At 41.4% G+C, this 18,149-nt stretch overlaps 1 protein-coding gene across 1 annotated transcript in view; it reads right to left on the reverse strand.

Annotated features, from left to right (window-relative positions):
- Positions 1-18,149, reverse strand: part of TLCD3A (TLC domain containing 3A) — a 90,933-nt gene that overhangs the window by 22,971 nt on the left and 49,813 nt on the right. The window contains exon 2 of the mRNA XM_073558919.1: positions 8,831-8,914. Coding sequence (XP_073415020.1) covers positions 8,831-8,914 — 84 coding nt within the window. The remainder of the gene's footprint in view (positions 1-8,830; positions 8,915-18,149) is intronic.

Consider the following 18,149-nt stretch of genomic DNA (forward strand, 5'->3'; position numbering starts at 1 on the left):
AGGTTTAATAAGACTTATAACTTCCTTAACAAAAAAAAATTAAGTTTCAAAAAATGTGCTGATGTAAAGTATACATGTGGGAAATGTTATTTATTACTATTTTGTGTGACATCACTTTCTAATTTAAGGGCATAAAATTAGAAGTTTAAAAATTGCTAAATGTTCAAAATTTTTGCCAAATTTCCATTTTTTTCACAAATAAGCGCAAGTCATATTGAAGAAACTTTACCACTATCATGAAGTACAATATGTCACACAAAACAATCTCAGAATCAGTGGTATCCTTGAAGTTTTCCAGAGTTATTACCTCATAAAGTGACACTGGTCAGAATTGTAAGATTGGCCTGGTCATGAAGGTGCAAACAGCCTTGGGTGGAAAAGGGGATACAAAGATAATTTTATTGAACCATTGTTGTCTGGATATTAGTAAATTTCACAGCCAAATGACGTCTTTCATAATTCATAATTATCTTCACACAATCCAGCCGGACTTGATGAGTTACCAGATGCTATCTGCTGTTATATAGCGTATTCGTGGTGAAGAAAATTGCAATGGTTAAACAGCAGTGATTGGAGCTCAATATGGTCTTTGCTGTTACAGGTAGATGCTAGCTGTATAACACAGTCGGCTTCTGTCAGGTATGATTCGCGCTCCTGACACCTGACATAAGACTTAGGGCTCATACCGGCAAGAAATACGGCCGAGTCCAATCCGATAAAAAATCAGATTGCACTCGGATCAATGTTATTCAATAGGTGACATCTCATTTGCGATTTTTTTTTTCTCAACCGAAATCGGACTGAGAAAAAAAATCACAGCATGCTGCGTATTGCTGCGATTCTCGAACGAGACTCGCCAATGCAAGTCAACGGGTGCGAGAAAAAAAATCGGACAGCACTCGCATCATTTGAGTGCTGTCCGATTTTTACGCACCGGTGTCCTTTGAAAAGCCGGCAATTCATATGCGGCTAAACAGTAAAATCACACTGACAAGTTAAAATACAAAAGATAGAATACATGTATACACGTAGAATAGGTGTATATATACTGTGTATATATATATATATACTGTATATATATATATACACACACAGTTAGGTCCATATATATTTGGACAGAGACAACATTTTTCTTATTTTGGTTCTAGACATTACCACAATGAATTTTAAACAAAAACAATTCAGTTGAAGTTCAGAATTTCACTTGAGTAGGGTAGGAGGTTACGACTAGTTCTCATTTCAATGCCATAACACCCCCCCCCCTTGAATGTTCTGTTCAGAATATCTAGAAAACCGTGCAAACTAGTGACAGAAAGTAAATTACTTATTGTCATTAATTCTGCAGCCCAGATATGTACTGAGATTATGTGAAAAGCCCAGACAACCCATTTAACATGTGCCACCCTGTTTTTAAAGGGACCAAAAGTAATTGGACAATTGACTCCAAGGCTATTTCATGGACAGGTGTGGGCAGTCCCTTCATTATGTCATTCTCAATTAAGCAGATAAAAGGCCTGGAGTTGGTTTGAGGTGTGGTGCTTGCATTTGGAAGGTTTTGCTGTGAAGGAGACATGTGGTCAAAGGAGCTCTCCATGCAGGTGAAACAAGCCATCCTTAAGCTGCAAAAACAGAAAAAACCCATCCAAGAAATTGCTACAACATTAGGAGTGGAAAAATCTACAGTTTGGTACATCCTGAGAAAGAAAGAAAGCACTGGTGAACTCATCAATGCAAAAAGACCTGGGTGCCCACGGAAGACAGCAGTGGTGGATGATTGCAGAATAGTCTCCATGGTGAAGAGAAAACCCTTCACAACAGCCAGCCAAGTGAACAACACTCTCCAGGAGGTAGGCGTATCAATATCCAAATCTACCATAAAGAGAAGACTGCATGAAAGTAAATACAGAGGGTTCACTGCACGGTGCAAGCCACTCATAGGCATCAATAATAAAAAGGCTAGACTGGACTTTGCTAAAAAACATCTAAGAAAGCCAGCACAGTTGTGGAAGAGCATTCTTTGGACAGATGAAACCAAGATCAACCTCTACCAGAATGATAGAAAGAGAAAAGTATGGCGAAGGCGTGGTACAGCTCATGATCAATAGCATACCATATCATCTGTAAAACACGGCAGAGGCAGTGTGATGCCTTGGGCATGCATGGCTGCCAGTGGCACTGGGTCACTAGTGTTTATTGATGATGTGACACAGGACAGAAGCAGCTGAATGAATTCTGAGGTATTCGAAGCCATACTGTGTGCTCAGATCCAGCCAAATGCAGCCAAACTGATTGGTCGTCGTTTCATACTACAGATGGACAATGGCCCAAAACATAAAGCCAAAGCAACCCAGGAGTTTATTAAAGCAAAGAAGTGGAATATTCTTGAATGGCCAAGTCAGTCACCTGATCTCAACCCAATTAAGCATGCATTTCACCTGTTAAAGACTAAACTTCAGACAGAAAGGCCCACAAACAGCAACTAAAAACCAATGCAGTGAAGGCCTGGCAGAGCATCAAAAAGGAGGAAACACGGCGTCTTGTGATGTCCTTGAGTTCAAGACTTCAGGCAGTCATTGCCAACAAAGGGTTTTCAACCAAGTACTAGAAATGAACATTTTATTTACAATTATTTAATCTGTCCAATTACTTTTGGTCCCTTTAAAAACAGGGTGGCACATGTTAAGGAGCTGAAACTCTTAAACCCTTCACCCAATTTTAATGTGGATACCCTCAAATGAAAGCTGAAAGTCTGAACTTCAACTGCATCTGAATTGTTTTGTTTAAAATTCATTGCAGTAATGTCTAGAACCAAAATTAGAAAAATGTTGTCTCTGTCCAAATATATATGAACCTAACTGTATATATATATATATATATATATATATATATATATATATATATATAATATAAACACTGCTCAAAAAATAAAGCGAACACTCAAATAACACATCCTAGATCTGAATGAATGAAATATTCTCATTGAATAGTTTGTTCTGTACAAAGTTGAATGTGCTGACAACAAAATCACACAAAAATCATCAATGGAAATCAAATTTATTAACCAATGGAGGCCTGGATTTTAAGTCACACACAAAATTAAAGTGGACTGTAATGTCCTTAAAACAAGTCAAAATGAGGCTCAGTATTGTGTGTGGCCTCCACGTGCCTGTATGACCTCCTTACTGTACAACGGCTGGGCATGCTCCTGATGAAGCGGCAGATGGTCTCCTGAGGGATCTCCTCCCAGACCTGGACTAAAGCATATGGCAACTCCTGGACAGTCTGTAGTGCAAAGTGACGTTGGTGGATGGAGCGAGACATGATGTCCCAGATGTGCTCAATTGGATTCAGGTCTGGGGAACGGGCGGGCCAGTCCATAGCTTCAATGCCTTCATCTTGCAGGAACTGCTGACACACTACAGCCACATGAGATCTGGCATTGCCCTCCTGCATTAAGAGAAACCCAGGGTCAACCGCACCAGCATATGGCCTCACAAGGGGTCTGAGGATCTCATCTTGGTACCTAATGGCAGTCAGGCTACCTCTGGCAAGCACATGGAGGGCTGTGCGGCCCTAACAACTTCCTAACAAAAAAATGTTGGTTCCAAAATTGTGCTGATGTACAGTAAACATATGTGAAATGTTACTTATTACGTTTTTTGTGTGCCATATATCTGTGATTTAAGGGCATAAAAATTCAAAGTTGGAAAATTGCGAAATTTTCAAAATTTTCGCCAAATTTCATTTTTTTCACAAATAAACTCAAGTTATTTGAATTAAATTTTACCACTAACATGAAGTACAATATGTCACGAGAAAACATTGTCAGAATCAGTGGGATCCATGGAAGCGTTTCAGAGTTATTACCTCATACAGGGACAGTGGTCAGAATTGTAAAAATTGGCCCATTCATGAACGTGCAAACCACCCTTGGGGGTAAAGGGGTTAAAGGATTAATTCATGGAAAAAAATGTGTGGGCTACTGCACAATTTTCTCTGCCAGAGAGGGAAAGCCATTGACTGAGGGCAGATACTAATAGCCTAGAGAGGGACCATTGTTATTGCACCTCCCCTGGCTAAAAAAAACTGCCCCCCAGCCACCCCAGAAAAGGCGCATCTGTAAGATGCGCCAATTTCGGCACTTACCCTCTCTATTCCCATTGCCCTGTAGCGGGTGGCATATGGGGTAATAAGGGGTTGATGTCACCTTGCTATCGTAAGGTGACATTAAGCCTGGTTAATAATGGAGAGGTGTCAATAAGACACCTATCCATTAATATTACAGGATGAAAAGGTGAAAAAAAAATACACAGATATTAACAATAAAGACTTTAAATTAAATAAATAAACACACATTTTTTCCATCTTTATTTAACTCCCAATCCAATCGAAGCCATCGTTCTCCTGTAAAAAATCCAAATTAAAAAAGCAACAATATCCCATACCTGTCCACCGTTCAGTCATGTCCCACACTGCAATCCATCTGAAGGACTTAAATAGTTTTCAACCGGGAGCGGTGCTAATGCGACCGGACGGGCTGTAAACAACAGAGGAATGAAGGAAAAGCTGCCTGCGCAGCCTCCCCGCCTGACCGGAGATGAACTCATTAGCGTGGGAAACTTTCTGAACATTTTTCCCAAGCTGTCAGTTCACCGTTGGTCAGGCGGGGAGTCTGTGCAGCGTGAATGACTACCGCTGACATCACTTAGGCCTATCTATTATATTCTAATCTGTTCTATACTGTACCCGGCAACTGCTGGCTTTTAAGCTATCTATCTATCTATAAATGGAAAAAAATCAGGCATTTTATTTATGTGTATCCATATAAATGGCCCACCCTGGCCTACGAGGACCGATGCACTTTCCAGGAAACTGTTCATGTAGGAATGCTCGGACCTAACACCTATAATTGATGGTATGGTGTGGTATATGGGGTACAAAGATAGTGGGGCCATTCTTCATCAATGGAAACCTCAATGCCAATGGATATCTGAAATTGCTACATGATGATGTGTTGCCCTCTTTATGCACTGAAGATGGCACGTTGCCTGAGTTTTTCCAGCAAGACGGTGCACCACCACATTATGGGTGTCAGGTCCGAGCATTCCTATAAGGAATCTGACCCCCTTAGACTAGCATTTATTCTGCGGTGTTGCTATCAGTGTGTCAAGAGAGGGAGAAGAGGGTTGTATTAACAATCCAACACAATGGGCAGCACTTTGAGCACATTTTATAAGTGGTCATAAACTTGTAAATAACTCATGAAAGAATAAAGTTACGTTAAAAACAAGCACACCATTGTTTTTCTTGTGAAATTCTCAATAAGTTTGATGTGTCACATGACCCTCTTCCCATTGGAAAAAATAAAGTTGGATCCAAAATGGCCGACTTCACAATGGCCGCCATGGTCACCACCCATCTTGAAAAGTTTTTCCTCCTCCCATATACTAATGTGCCACAAACAGGAAGTTGATATTACCAACCATTCCCGTATCTATATAAATGGCCCACCCTGTATATAGGATTATTTGTTTTTTTAATGATGTACAAAGGTTTTTTTTTACAATTCTATTTTAACATGAGTTTTTACATAGAGAGAACTGCTGTATGGAAAAGCTTATGTTAAAATCACATTGCATACGAATGTCATACGCATGTCCCGTGGAAAAATCGCATTACACTCGCATATCACTCGTCCGTTTTTTCGGTCCGGAAATCGGACCGTTTTTTTTTCTCGCAAATGGGTACTGTTGCTATCACTATGTCGAAAAGGGGTTAGAACAGTGTTACTAATACTAACTGAGGCTCACAATCTAAATTTCCTATCAGTATCTCTTTGGAGTGTGGGAGGAAACCGGAGAACCCGGAGGAAACCCAAGCAAACACGGGGAGAACATACAAACTCCTTGCAGATGTTGTCCTTGGTGGGATTTGAACCCTGGACCCCAGTACTGCAAAGTTGCCATGGATTATAGTGCCCATGTGCTGCAGACATTTTTTTTAACCTTTAATCCCTCTAACAAAAGGGGAATGACCAAGAGCAGACAACTTCTTAAATGTTTTAGGACACTATCCCACAGTTGAAAACATAAGAAATATTACTTGAGAACTGATTACAAATGATGAGATGTGGGTGACCTGCTTTTCTAGGTTCTAGAAAAATATTCATAAAGGTTATCATTAAGAGCATACCTAATGCATAGGAGTACATGAGAACACATAATTACAGAACGCGTCATCTAAATAGAACATGAATATTCATGTAAGAAACATAAGGAAATATTTGAGGTCAAGAAAGAAATGTGTTCAGTGACTAAACATTCCTGACATTCCTGAGCATTTTCTGTGTTTGTTTGTGTATATGTATGTGTATATATACAGTATATATACACAGTTTAAACTAGAAGTTTACATACACTATATAAAAAGACACATATGCGTGTTTTTCTCAATATCGGACATGAAATCAGAATAAATCTTTACGGTTTAGTCAATTAGGATTACTATAGTTATTATTTGCCAAATGCCAGAATAATGAGAGAATGCTTTAGGGCATTTTTATTACTTACCGCAAAGTCAAAAGTTTACATACATTTCATTAGTTTTTGGTACCATTGCCCTTAAACTGAATGACTTGAATCAAACATTTGGGATATCCTTCCATAAGCTTCTCACAATAATTGGTCGGAATTTGGGCCAATTCCTCCAGACAAAACTGGCGTAACTGATCCAGGTTTGTAGGTCGCCTTGCTCACACCTGACTTTTGCAGCTTTGCCCATACATTTTCAGTAGGATTGAGATCAGGGCTTTGTGATGGCCACTCCAAAACATTGCCTTTGTTATCCTTCAGTCACTTTGTTACCATTTTGGCAGTATGTATCGGGTCATTGTTCATTTGGAAGACCCATTTCCTCCTAAGCTTTAACTTCCTGGCTGATGTCTTGAGATGTTGCTTCAGTATTGCCACATAATATTCTTTTCTCATAATGCCATCTATTTTGTGAAGTGCACTAGTCCCTCCTACAGCAAAACAAACTCACAACATGATGCTGCCACCCCCGTGATTCACAGTTGGGATGGTGTTCTTAGGCTTCCAAGCTTCTCCCTTTTTCCTCCAAACATAACGATGGTTATTATGGCCAAAAAGTTTAATTTTAGTTTCATCAGACCACAGGACATGTCTCCAAAAATTAATGTCTTTGTTCCCGTATGCATTTGCCAACAGTAATCTGGCTTTTTATGTTTCTTTTGGAGTAATGGCTTCTACCTGGCAGAGTGGCCTTTCAGCCCATGTTGATACAGTACTCGTTTCACTGTGGATATTGACACAATCTTACCAGCTTCCATCATCATCTTCACGAGGTCTTTTGCTTTTGTCCTTGGGTTGATATGCACATGTCGGACCAAAGCACGTTGTTCTCTGGGACACAGAACCCGTCTCCTTCCTGAGCGCTATGATGGCTGGACATTCCCATCTTGTTTGTACTTGCATATACAGTAATTGTTTGCACAGATGAACGAGGCACCTTCAGGTATCTTGAAATTGTACCCAAGGATGAGCCAGACTTCTGCAAGTCCACAATTCTCTTTCTGACATCTTGGATGATCTCTTGAGACTTTCCCATGATGCTACACATGGAAGTAGTGTGTTTTAAGTGTGCATTAAAATACATCCACAGGTGTTTCTCTAATTAACCCCTTAGTGACAGAGCCAATTTGGTATTTATTTACCAAGCCAAGTTTTACAATTCTGACCACTGTCACTTTATGAGGTTATAGCTCTAGAACGCTTCAACGTATCCCACTGATTCTGAGAATGTTTTTTTCGTGACATGTTGTACTTCATGTTAGTGGTAAAATTTATTCAATATAAAATGTGTTTATTTATGAAAAAAGGAAATTTTGCAATTTTCAAACTTTTCATTTTTGCACCCTTAAATCAGAGCGTGGTATCACACGAAATAGTTAATAAATAACATTTCCCACATGTCAAACTTACATAAACTTTACATCAGCACAATTTTGGAAACATAATTTTTTTTTAGGACATTATAAGGGTTAAAAGTTGACCAGCGATTTCTCATTTTTCCAACAAAATTTACAAAACCATTTTTTTAAGGACCACATCACATTTGAAATGAGTTTTGGGGGTCAATATAACAGAAAATACCCAAAAGTGACACCATTCTAAAAGCTGCGCAAAACCACATTCATTAAGTTTATTAACCCTTCAGGTGCTTCATAAGAACTAAAGCAATGTGGAAGGAAAAAATGAACATTTTACTTTTTTTTTACAAAAAATTTTACTTTGGAACCATTTTTTTTTATTTTCACAAGGGTATCAGGAGAAAATAGACCACAAAATTTGCTGTGCAAGTTCTCTTGAGTATGCCAATACCCCGTATGTGGGGGAAATCCACAGTTTGGGCGCATGGCAGGGCTCAGAAGGGAGGAGAACCGTTTGACTTTTCAAAAATTGGCTGGAATCAATGGTGGTGCCATGTCGCGTTTGGAGACCCCCTGATGTACCTAAACAGTGGAACCCCCTAAATCTAACTCCAACACTATAACCCCAACACACCCCTAACCCTAATCCCAACCCTAACCATAACTCTAACCACAAACCTAACCCTAATACACCCCTAACAGTAATCCCAGCCCTAACCGTAATCCCAACCATAACCACAACCCTAACTTTAGCCCAACCATAACCCTAGCCCCAACCCTAACTTACCTTTACTATATACACAGTATATATATTTATATTGTTTATATCTCAAAACAATTGTCACAAAGGAAATGTTCTGTACCCTGTTCTCTTGCACTTACCTGCTATATTTCACATCTTTGCAGGAAGTTATAACAATTATCCCAGAAACAGCAGCAAGAACTCCGTGAACAGAAGATACAATTCTGCAAAACAAAAGAAATATGTCTTACACAGGTTGTCTAAAGATCTCGATCAGGAACGCACTACTCCCCTGCCTTTTGCCTATCTGCTTGTCGGGGTAAGGAGTGGTGCTCTCCTGAATGACATTTTGCAATGGTAGTATCCTGCTGCCATTGGCTTGAACTGTGCACTTTCTGATGTTAGCAGCATATGTATTGTTGCCTCTGCCTCAAGAAGCACAGTAGCACTGAAACTTGCTGATCCAGCAACCGAACCAGCTTCTGAGCAGCGCTTGTACAGTGTGGAACGGTAACCTCTGTTAAAGCTAGGGGGTGCTGTAAATGTTACGCAGAATATGCATGTGGGCGTGTGTCTGAACGCCCAAGATAAAGCCTGTATATGTGTGGCTGTATGAAATAGGACCTGTAGTGAGGTCATGACCATGTGATCCATACCTCGCTTGTGGGTGTGGTCACGTACTATATAGTGTGTCTGAGGTCTGGTCACAGGGGGGTGTGTTTTGATCCTGATTGGTCAGAGTGCAAGGTCCCGCAAGGCCTGTGTGTGTTGGAAGTGTCTGGGACTGAACTTCCTGTGAATCACATGGAAAGGCCCGGACTTGGTAGAGTCTGTGACGGCTCTACGTAGCGGTGCTACTGCCCGGCTGTGGCTCTGGAACTGTAGACGGCCTAGTGAGCAAGGCACTGTCTGGAACAGTGAACCCAGTGCGGCTGCTTCCCTGATAACCTGTGAGCGATAAACTTTGAGTAATGCTGACCGGGTCAGTAAGAGACTTTGTATGCTTTATGTGGTAAAGCTGCATGTTTAATGGACATTGTACTGGAAGCTACTCGCTATTATGTTCATGAAGAGTGGTTTATGCTGATGATTAATAAACCGGATGAACTGTTTAACACGGAGTGTCCCCGCGTATGCCTCAAATACTGGCCAAGCGAGTAAATCCCCATCCACTCATAGGGTGGATCTCTACAACAGTCAATTAAGAGAAAGCTTGTAAGCGCTGTGCTCCTTGTCTATGAGACTAGCCACCGCTAGTAGACTGCAGAGGTAGCTGTAACCAAAGCACGACAAGTGAGCTTTAAAATTAAGGAACATTCTGTTATTGCGTACAGAAAGGAGTTTTAATAAGAGGTAAATTCCAAAGTTACTTGTTAAAGAACTTGAAACAAACTATTTAATCCTTTAGCCAAATTTTATCAGCCCTCATAACCACTGAAAGCCAAAGGGTCATACAGATTTCATACCAAGGTTTTTTATTGTGGCATGCCCCTTCAAGCGCTGTACTATGGTGGTGCTGCTTCTAATAAAGATATACTCCTTTTTGATACCATATGAACACATCACACAATGACACTACAATACTGGACCATTAAGTCTGAGCTCTGAATGTGGCTAGCCCTAGCTAAAACCATTACTCTTATTCTAAAGAAACATATCTGTAATGCTTTCGCCAAACTGTGCACCAAAAGTAAAAATGGAGGGCTTCTGAAAATACCAAACTCTCCTACCCACTTACAAGAGTTCAGAAAACTGATAAATGGGGAACTGTTTGGTGGGATCCTGTATATGCAGAACAGCTTTAGGCCTCTGCCACCCAATGAGTTAGCCATACAGCATTTCCCAATCAGCAGATGTGTTGCAATACATTGGTTTCTTAGAAGACATTTTGGTCTTGACGGCGATCTTCACCAGAACCTCCGACATGCAATGTGTGGAAAAATAGGAGGTAATCTCTGGTATATTGTCGCTGTAGTTGCAGTCACAGAACTTTACTCAAGCACCTCGGTCGGTATAGGAGCCCTCATCACCTTCTTAACAGTGAATTTGTGGTATCACTGTGGTTAATACTGAGATGTGTTACATGGGTGAAGTGTGAAACTGACTGTATCTGTAGCAACATCTGACCATTAGGTTTTGAATTGCGTTTGTCCTATATTACATAGTATGGTTGAAAAAAAAAACCACATGTCCATCTAGTTCAACCGAGAAGGAATATGTCCAGTCAAATTGATTGTAAGACACTGTACCATAGATAAAAATGGAAAGCAGAGATCATACCCATAACAAGGGAACACCTCAATTGCACAAAAATGTAGTGATACATAAAGATCAAATTTTATTAATAATCATACAAGGATATATACATGACAAAACCGAAACACATGTAAAAACCATTAAAATTGCATATAATATATGCAAAGAAACCCAACACAGTGCCACACCTCTCCGCAGTGTTTGGATGTTGATCTCCATGAGGTCAATCATCCTCATTTTTCACAGTCTTTTACTATGCATTGCTCCTACTGGCCAGTTTCCTACTCCACACTGATGAGGGGCAAATACCCCGAAACAGCTGTCTGTGGATGGATACCATGTTTTGGCATAGGTGGTTTCCTTCATTGGAGACTGCCCTTCCCGTGGTTGTTCCTTCCCGGTGAAAGACCTGGCTGGTCATTGCTTGCGTTGAGAAACATGTGATGGTGTCTCCGCGGCTTCTGTTTTGCATGTTTTGCATATTTCCCATAAGGGATGGGGGCAGTGCTCTAGAATTACTGCGTTGAGAAACACGTGATGGTGTCTCCGCAGTGTTGGATGTTGATCTCCATGAGGTCAATCATCCTCATTTTTCACACCTTAATATAAAGGCTGTGGCAAACCACACAAGGTTCTCACAAAAGGCGCTATGTGGAGATAAAGGCTGGCTTAAATATATACAACTTCACGATAAATATGTGACATAACACACTTCAAGTTGACATGGATCACATATATGCACAAAATCAATACATATGCAAAAAGATGTGTACAACCAGAAAAAAGTGTGCATACAATACCAAAGGAGAGGGGTCCAACAGCATTCGTAATGGGCAGAAAAGAAACAGTTTCTCTGATAATAAACTGATTTTTTCTTGCAAAGGGAATAAAGGAAGATTATCCCTAAGCAGGGATTTTAGCTACATAGGTCAGATATAAGAGACTCAGCAATTATGGATGCCCAACAGCTATGGTATGTGAACAAAATAAGTTCATATGAATCTATGTATACTCTAGGATCATTATATGCCCCAGAGTAAACAAATCAGGCCAGCGGCGCCACAGGATGGAGAGAACCTAAGTGTGGGATGAGCTCCCACGCGTATCGCCACACACAGGTGGCTTCCTCAGGGAAAAGATAGCATGTCATGTTTGCCATTCTGAACATATATATATATATATATATATATATCATTGCTGAATAATTGAGATGTGGCTCACCTGCAGGAGGGAGGAGAGAGAGAGCGTCAGTATTCATAACGTACTGTGCTGCATGTGGAGAACGCTGGGCGCGGCCATCTTGTGTGCAAAAACGATCACAATAATGTTCAGTTCAGGCACTTAATGCACATGCGCTGGCGCCATAGTCGCAAATATGAACAGAGCACCGCTTGGCGCGCTGTGCTGCACGTGGAGAACGCTGGACGCGGCCATCTTGTGTGCAAGAACAACCCACAATAAAGTTCAATTCAGGGGCTTAATGCGCATGCGCTGGCGCCATAGTCACAAATATGAACAGAGCGCCGCAGCTATATTGTGTACAAAGAGCAAAACAATAAAGTTTTGCTCAGATGTTAATTGCGCAAGCGTCAGCCCTGTTATACACAGATATATAAATAGGTAAAGTTCACAAACGAAGCTTACTGCGCATGGGTGGATGCCATGGATGCAAATATGGACTTTATTGTTTTGCTCTTTGTACACAAGATACTCGTATGTTCATATACCATAGCTGTTGGGCATCCATAATTGCTGAGTCTCTTATATCTGACCTATGTAGCTAAAATCCCTGCTTAGAGATAATCTTCCTTTATTCCCTTTGCAAGAAAAAATCAGTTTATTATCAGAGAAACTGTTTCTTTTCTGCCCTTTACGAATGCTCTTGGACCCCTCTCCTTTGGTATTGTATGCACACTTTTTTCTGGTTGTACACATCTTTTTGCATATGGTTTGCCACAGCCTTTATATTAAGGTGTGGCACTGTGTTAGGTTTCTTTGCATATATTATATGCAATTCTAATGGTTTTTATGTGTTTCGGTTTTGTCATGTATGTATCCTTGTATGATTATTAATAAAATTTGATCTTTATGTATCACTACATTTTTGTGCAATTGAGTTGTTCCCTTGTTATGGGTATGATCTCTGCTTTCCATTTTTACCTATTGTCTTTTACATACCCTGGTGAATCCTCTTGTTCCTCAATATAAACCCATGATGTGTTAGTGGTGCCCTCGATTTTTTTCTATACACTGTACCAGAGAGACGTGAGAACATCATATTGGCAAAGTCTGACCTGAAACCAGCAACAATATCCAGAATTATACCCCATTGGCACCGCTTAGAGATTTCTGTTACTTACACTCTGAAACATTAGTCCAAGCTAAAATCAGTGCTAGTCTTCTTACAGTGTTGTGAGTCAGTGCCAAAAGTCCTCTGGCCGCCTTTCCTCACCATGCATGGCCATGGGTACTTCTAGGAAAAAAAGTGCTATCTGCAGTCTCAGATTTACTATATATACTGACTATACCCACGTCTCCATCAGCAGCCTCCACGGAATAACACTGCGTTTTGTGCGGTCACATGTCCTTCCATCTGCAAAAAATATATAAAGTGCTCTCAGTGAGAGAAACAAAATAGGAATCTTGTGGGTATGATACCTTTTAATGGCTAACAAATAATAGTGAATGTTGTTACAAAGCAAGCTTTCGGGACTGCTTATGTCCCTTCATCAGGCTGATATGACAAAATATTTGAAGGGACGTAAGTAGCCCCAAAAGCTTGCTTTGTAACAACATTCACTATTATTTGTTAGCCATTAAAAGGTATCATACCCACAAGATTCCTATTTTGTTTCTCTCACTGAGAGCACTGTATATATTTTTTTCTACTGGCTAACACGGTACCAAACCACTTTTTTCGTTTTACTTCCATCTGCAGTCACTTTGAGGACTGGAGCTCTGTACGGTCCGTGGAGCAGAATGTACTTAGGAGGTGGTGCCGGATCACAAACCATGACTGCAAGTCTGAGCTGCTGACACAGGGAATTAGTGAGCTGCTGATTATGCCATTTACAGCTCATTTGTAAAATACCAAGAAATAGGGATCTGCAGCTAACAGGTCACACACTATAGGACACCTTCAGAAATCATCTGGGGTCCATGCCAGGGTTTACAGAACATCTGGCAGCATGAGGATGTTCTACACAATACTAGTGGGTGATTTTCATGTTATGGCCAAGGTAATATATAGGATCACCAGAAGTGGACATACTATTGGTGAAACCTGTGCTACCACCCAGGGGCCACATCCACCTCCAAACGGCTACTGTCAGCTTGCGGCCGGTGTGTCAGTGTTGTATCCATCAAAACAGCAGCATTACCATTTTCAGTTGCTGTACCGCACCACAAAAATGCAATAAAAAGCTATCAAAACTGCTTATATAGCCCCAAAATGCACAAATTTAAACTAAAGCTAGCCTCACAAAAAAAAGCTCTTACACAGGTTCATTGATGGAAAAAAAAAAGGTTACCGGTTTACCCCACTTGGAATTTGTTTCAGCTTCTCAGGACATTACAACTGGTCCCAAAAACAGAAAGCATGCAATATATTACAGGCACTGGAAAAGCTAGTGGCCTTAACGTGTCCAGGAACATATACTGACGGACACGTAGACATATTTATATTTTTAAGATGGGAATAACACTGCCGCCGGCACTCGGGACTGGGACTTTATTTCTATGCAGCCGCACATTCCGGTCCCGAGCACCAGTATTGATGCGAGAGATTCGCACGAGTTTCTCGTATCACATTCGCAAGTGTGACCTCGGCCTTTAAAGAAGTCTCATTGCTTTGCTTTACAGAGTACTTAAAGGGGTTGTCCTGAAAGTCTATATCAATAACCTATCCTTATGAGATCTGACACCCGGCATTCTCTCAATCAGTTGACGTTGGGGATGGATGTACACAGTGTACAAAGACAGAACAGCACAGTTCTGTACACTATGTAGTGTCTACTCTTGAGCTCCCATCACTTCAATAGTAACCAAGCTGCAGCACTTGAGAATTGCCTCTTCATAATGCATAGAGTGGACCTGTACTCTGTTGATCCCACGGCGGCTAGATGCACAATTACACACAGCGATCTGATATTAATGACATATCCTAAGTATATGTCAACAGTATAGAAGTCCTGGGAAGACCCTTTAAAAGGGTTGTTCAAGGTAATTAAAATATTCACAGCATCCCTGATGTTACTGATGATCTTCCATTAACCTTGCTCTCTGCCGCCACAACTTGTGTACAACTCTTGAACATAGCAGCCACTCATTGGCCTCAATGGTAGACAAGTGCGCTGATGCCACTGATTGACTACAGCGGTGTCATACTACGACATAAAGGTATAAACACAAAACCAGAGGGAATGCAACGTTGGAATAGCGGGGAGTAAAAGGGTGAGTTTATGGAATGTTATTATTGGCGCTGCTCCGCTCCAGCAGCACCATCTTGTGACTGCAGCTTCTGACTCTCCGGAAGTGAGAGATAACCACCAGCTTTCAATGCAAGTCTATAAGAGCCAGAACAAGGCTCTCATAAACATAGAGTGGATTGTGAAAGTATTCTCCCCCTTGTCTTTTTAACTCTTTTGTTACATTTAAACCTGTGTTTAAATATTTTTGTAATCCGATTTGTATGTGATGCATCAGCACTAAATAGTCTAAGTTGGTGAAGTGAGAAAAGTATAGGCATTAATTACATTTATGGGATCAAATAACTAAAGATTAGCATGTGCATATTTATTTCCCCCTTTTACTATGAAGCTTCTCAAAATTACCTTCATAAGTCCCATGCTTAGTGAAAGGAAAACTACCTGTGTGCAATCTAAGTGTCACACGGTCTGTCAGTACATATACACCTTTTCTGATAGGCCACAAAGGATGCTAAACCATTAGGCAAGAGGCACCACTAACCAAACACCATGAAGACCAAGGAGATCTCCAAACAAGTCAGGGACAAAGTTGCTGAGACGTGCGAGTCGGGGATGGGTTATAAAAAATATCCCAATCTCTGATGATCCCCAGAGCACCATCGAATCCATTATTATCATCAAATGGAAAGAACATGGTACCACAACGATCCTGCCAAGAGAGGGCCACCCACCGGAAATCTCAGACCAGGCAAGGAGGACATTAATCATAGAGGCAGCACAGAGACCAAAGGTAACCCTGAAGGAGCTGCAGTGTTCCCGAGCAGAGACTGGAGTATCTGTTCAAACGACCACAATAGATGTGGCCTGTACGGAAAAGAGGGCAGAACAAAAAAGCCTTTACTTACACACAAAAACTGTAAGGCTATGTGCACACGTTGCGGATTCTGCTGCGGATCCGCAGCGGATTTGGCCCTGCAGACCCGCAGCGGTGTACAGTACCATGTTAGCCTATGAAAAACAAAAGCCGCTGTGCAGATGCTGCGGATTTTTCCGCGGATTACAATCCGCAGCATGTCAATTGTTTGTGCGGATTCCGCAGCGGTTTCACACCTTATCATTATGAGGTGTGAAACCGCAGGGCAAAACCGCAGGCTAATCCGCAGATAAAGGGCAGGACTTTTGGAAAAATCCGCAGTGCAATCCGCAACGTGTGCACATAGCCTAAGGCTATGTGCACACGTATGCAGAAAATTTTTGCATAAAAACAGGACTCCTTCCTAGAAAACGCGCATTTTTTCTGCACTTTTTTTGCGCAAAAAAACACGCATTTTTTATGCGGCCTTTTTCCACGTGTCCCCAGATACAAAGAAAATAGCAAGAAATGCGGAATTTTCCGCGAAATTAATGAGCATGCTGCGGTTTTTTTCGTGGGAAAAAAACGCATCAATATGCACAAAAAGTGCAAAATGCATTAAAATGAATGGGGAGCTTCTTTTAAGTGGCTTTTTTGGTAAATCCGCAAAAAAAAACGCAACGTGTGAACACAGCCTTAGGCTATGTGCCCACGTAGCGGTTTTTCAAGCGTTTTTTTCCTGAGCAGAAACGTACAGTATGCCCTTGCCAGGGAAACCGCATGCGCTTTTTGACACTCATTTTTGACGCGATTGTCAAACGTTTTGACATGCGTTTTTGCAACTACAGTGTATGTATGCGGAATCGCATGCGATTCCGCACAATTAATGAACATGCTGCGTTTTTTTTCTGCTAAGCGTTTCCGCAGCAGAAAAAAAACGCACCATTAGCACAACATGTGCGTTTTCCATTCTATTACATTAGATGCTTTTCTTAAGCATTTCCGCAGCAGAAACGCTTGTCTAAAAGCGTTGCGGAAACGCTTAAAAAATGCAACATGGGCACACAGCCTTAGGCTCGTTTTGAGTTTGCCAAAAGACAAGTGGGAAAACTCCCCAAATATATGGAGGAAGGTGCTGTGGTCAGATGAGACAAAAATTGAACTTTTGGGTCACCAAGGTAAACGCTATGTCTGGCACTAAACCAACAAAGCTCATCACCCCAAGGACACATCCCCACAGTGATGGTGGCAGCATCATGCTGTGGGGATGTTTTTTGGCAGCAGGGATGGGGAAAATTGTTTAAGTTGAGGGGAAGATGGATGGTGCGAAATAGCGGGATATTCTTTTGCAAAACCTGTTTCAGTCCATCAGTAATTTGAGACTGGGACGGAGGTTCACCTTCCAACAAGACAAATGACCCAAAGCATACTGCTAAAGAAACACTCCAGTGGTCTAAAGGCCCCGTTACATTTAGCGATGCACCAGCGATCCCGACCACGAAACGACCCGGTCAGGATTGCTGGTGCATCGCTAAATGGTCGCTAGTGAGCTGCCAAACAGGCAGATCTCACTAGCGACACAGCGATGCTCGGCGGTCGTTACTCACCTGTCAGACGCGGCGTGGGTGACGTCTTCCGCCTGCGTCCGTGGCTCACTCGTAGGCGCCAGCAGGAAGCCGACGACGAGAAATGGACCAGGCCGATCTCGCGTAATCAGCGATAGCCAGCGGGGGGCCGGTCGGAGGTGAGTGTCACATGTAGCGATATCGCTGCTGCGTCACAAAATCGGTGACGCTTTAGCGATATCGCTAGCAATATTGCTATGTGTAACAGGCCCTTAAGACGAAATGTGTAAATATTTTGGACCTAGTCAAAGCCCAGACCTTAATCCAACTGAGAATCAGTGGTCAGACTTGAAGATTG

The sequence above is a fragment of the Dendrobates tinctorius genome, unplaced genomic scaffold, assembly GCF_039654945.1.
Source record: "Dendrobates tinctorius isolate UK_male_01 unplaced genomic scaffold, ASM3965494v1 ptg000263l, whole genome shotgun sequence".
Taxonomy (NCBI): domain Eukaryota; kingdom Metazoa; phylum Chordata; class Amphibia; order Anura; family Dendrobatidae; genus Dendrobates; species Dendrobates tinctorius.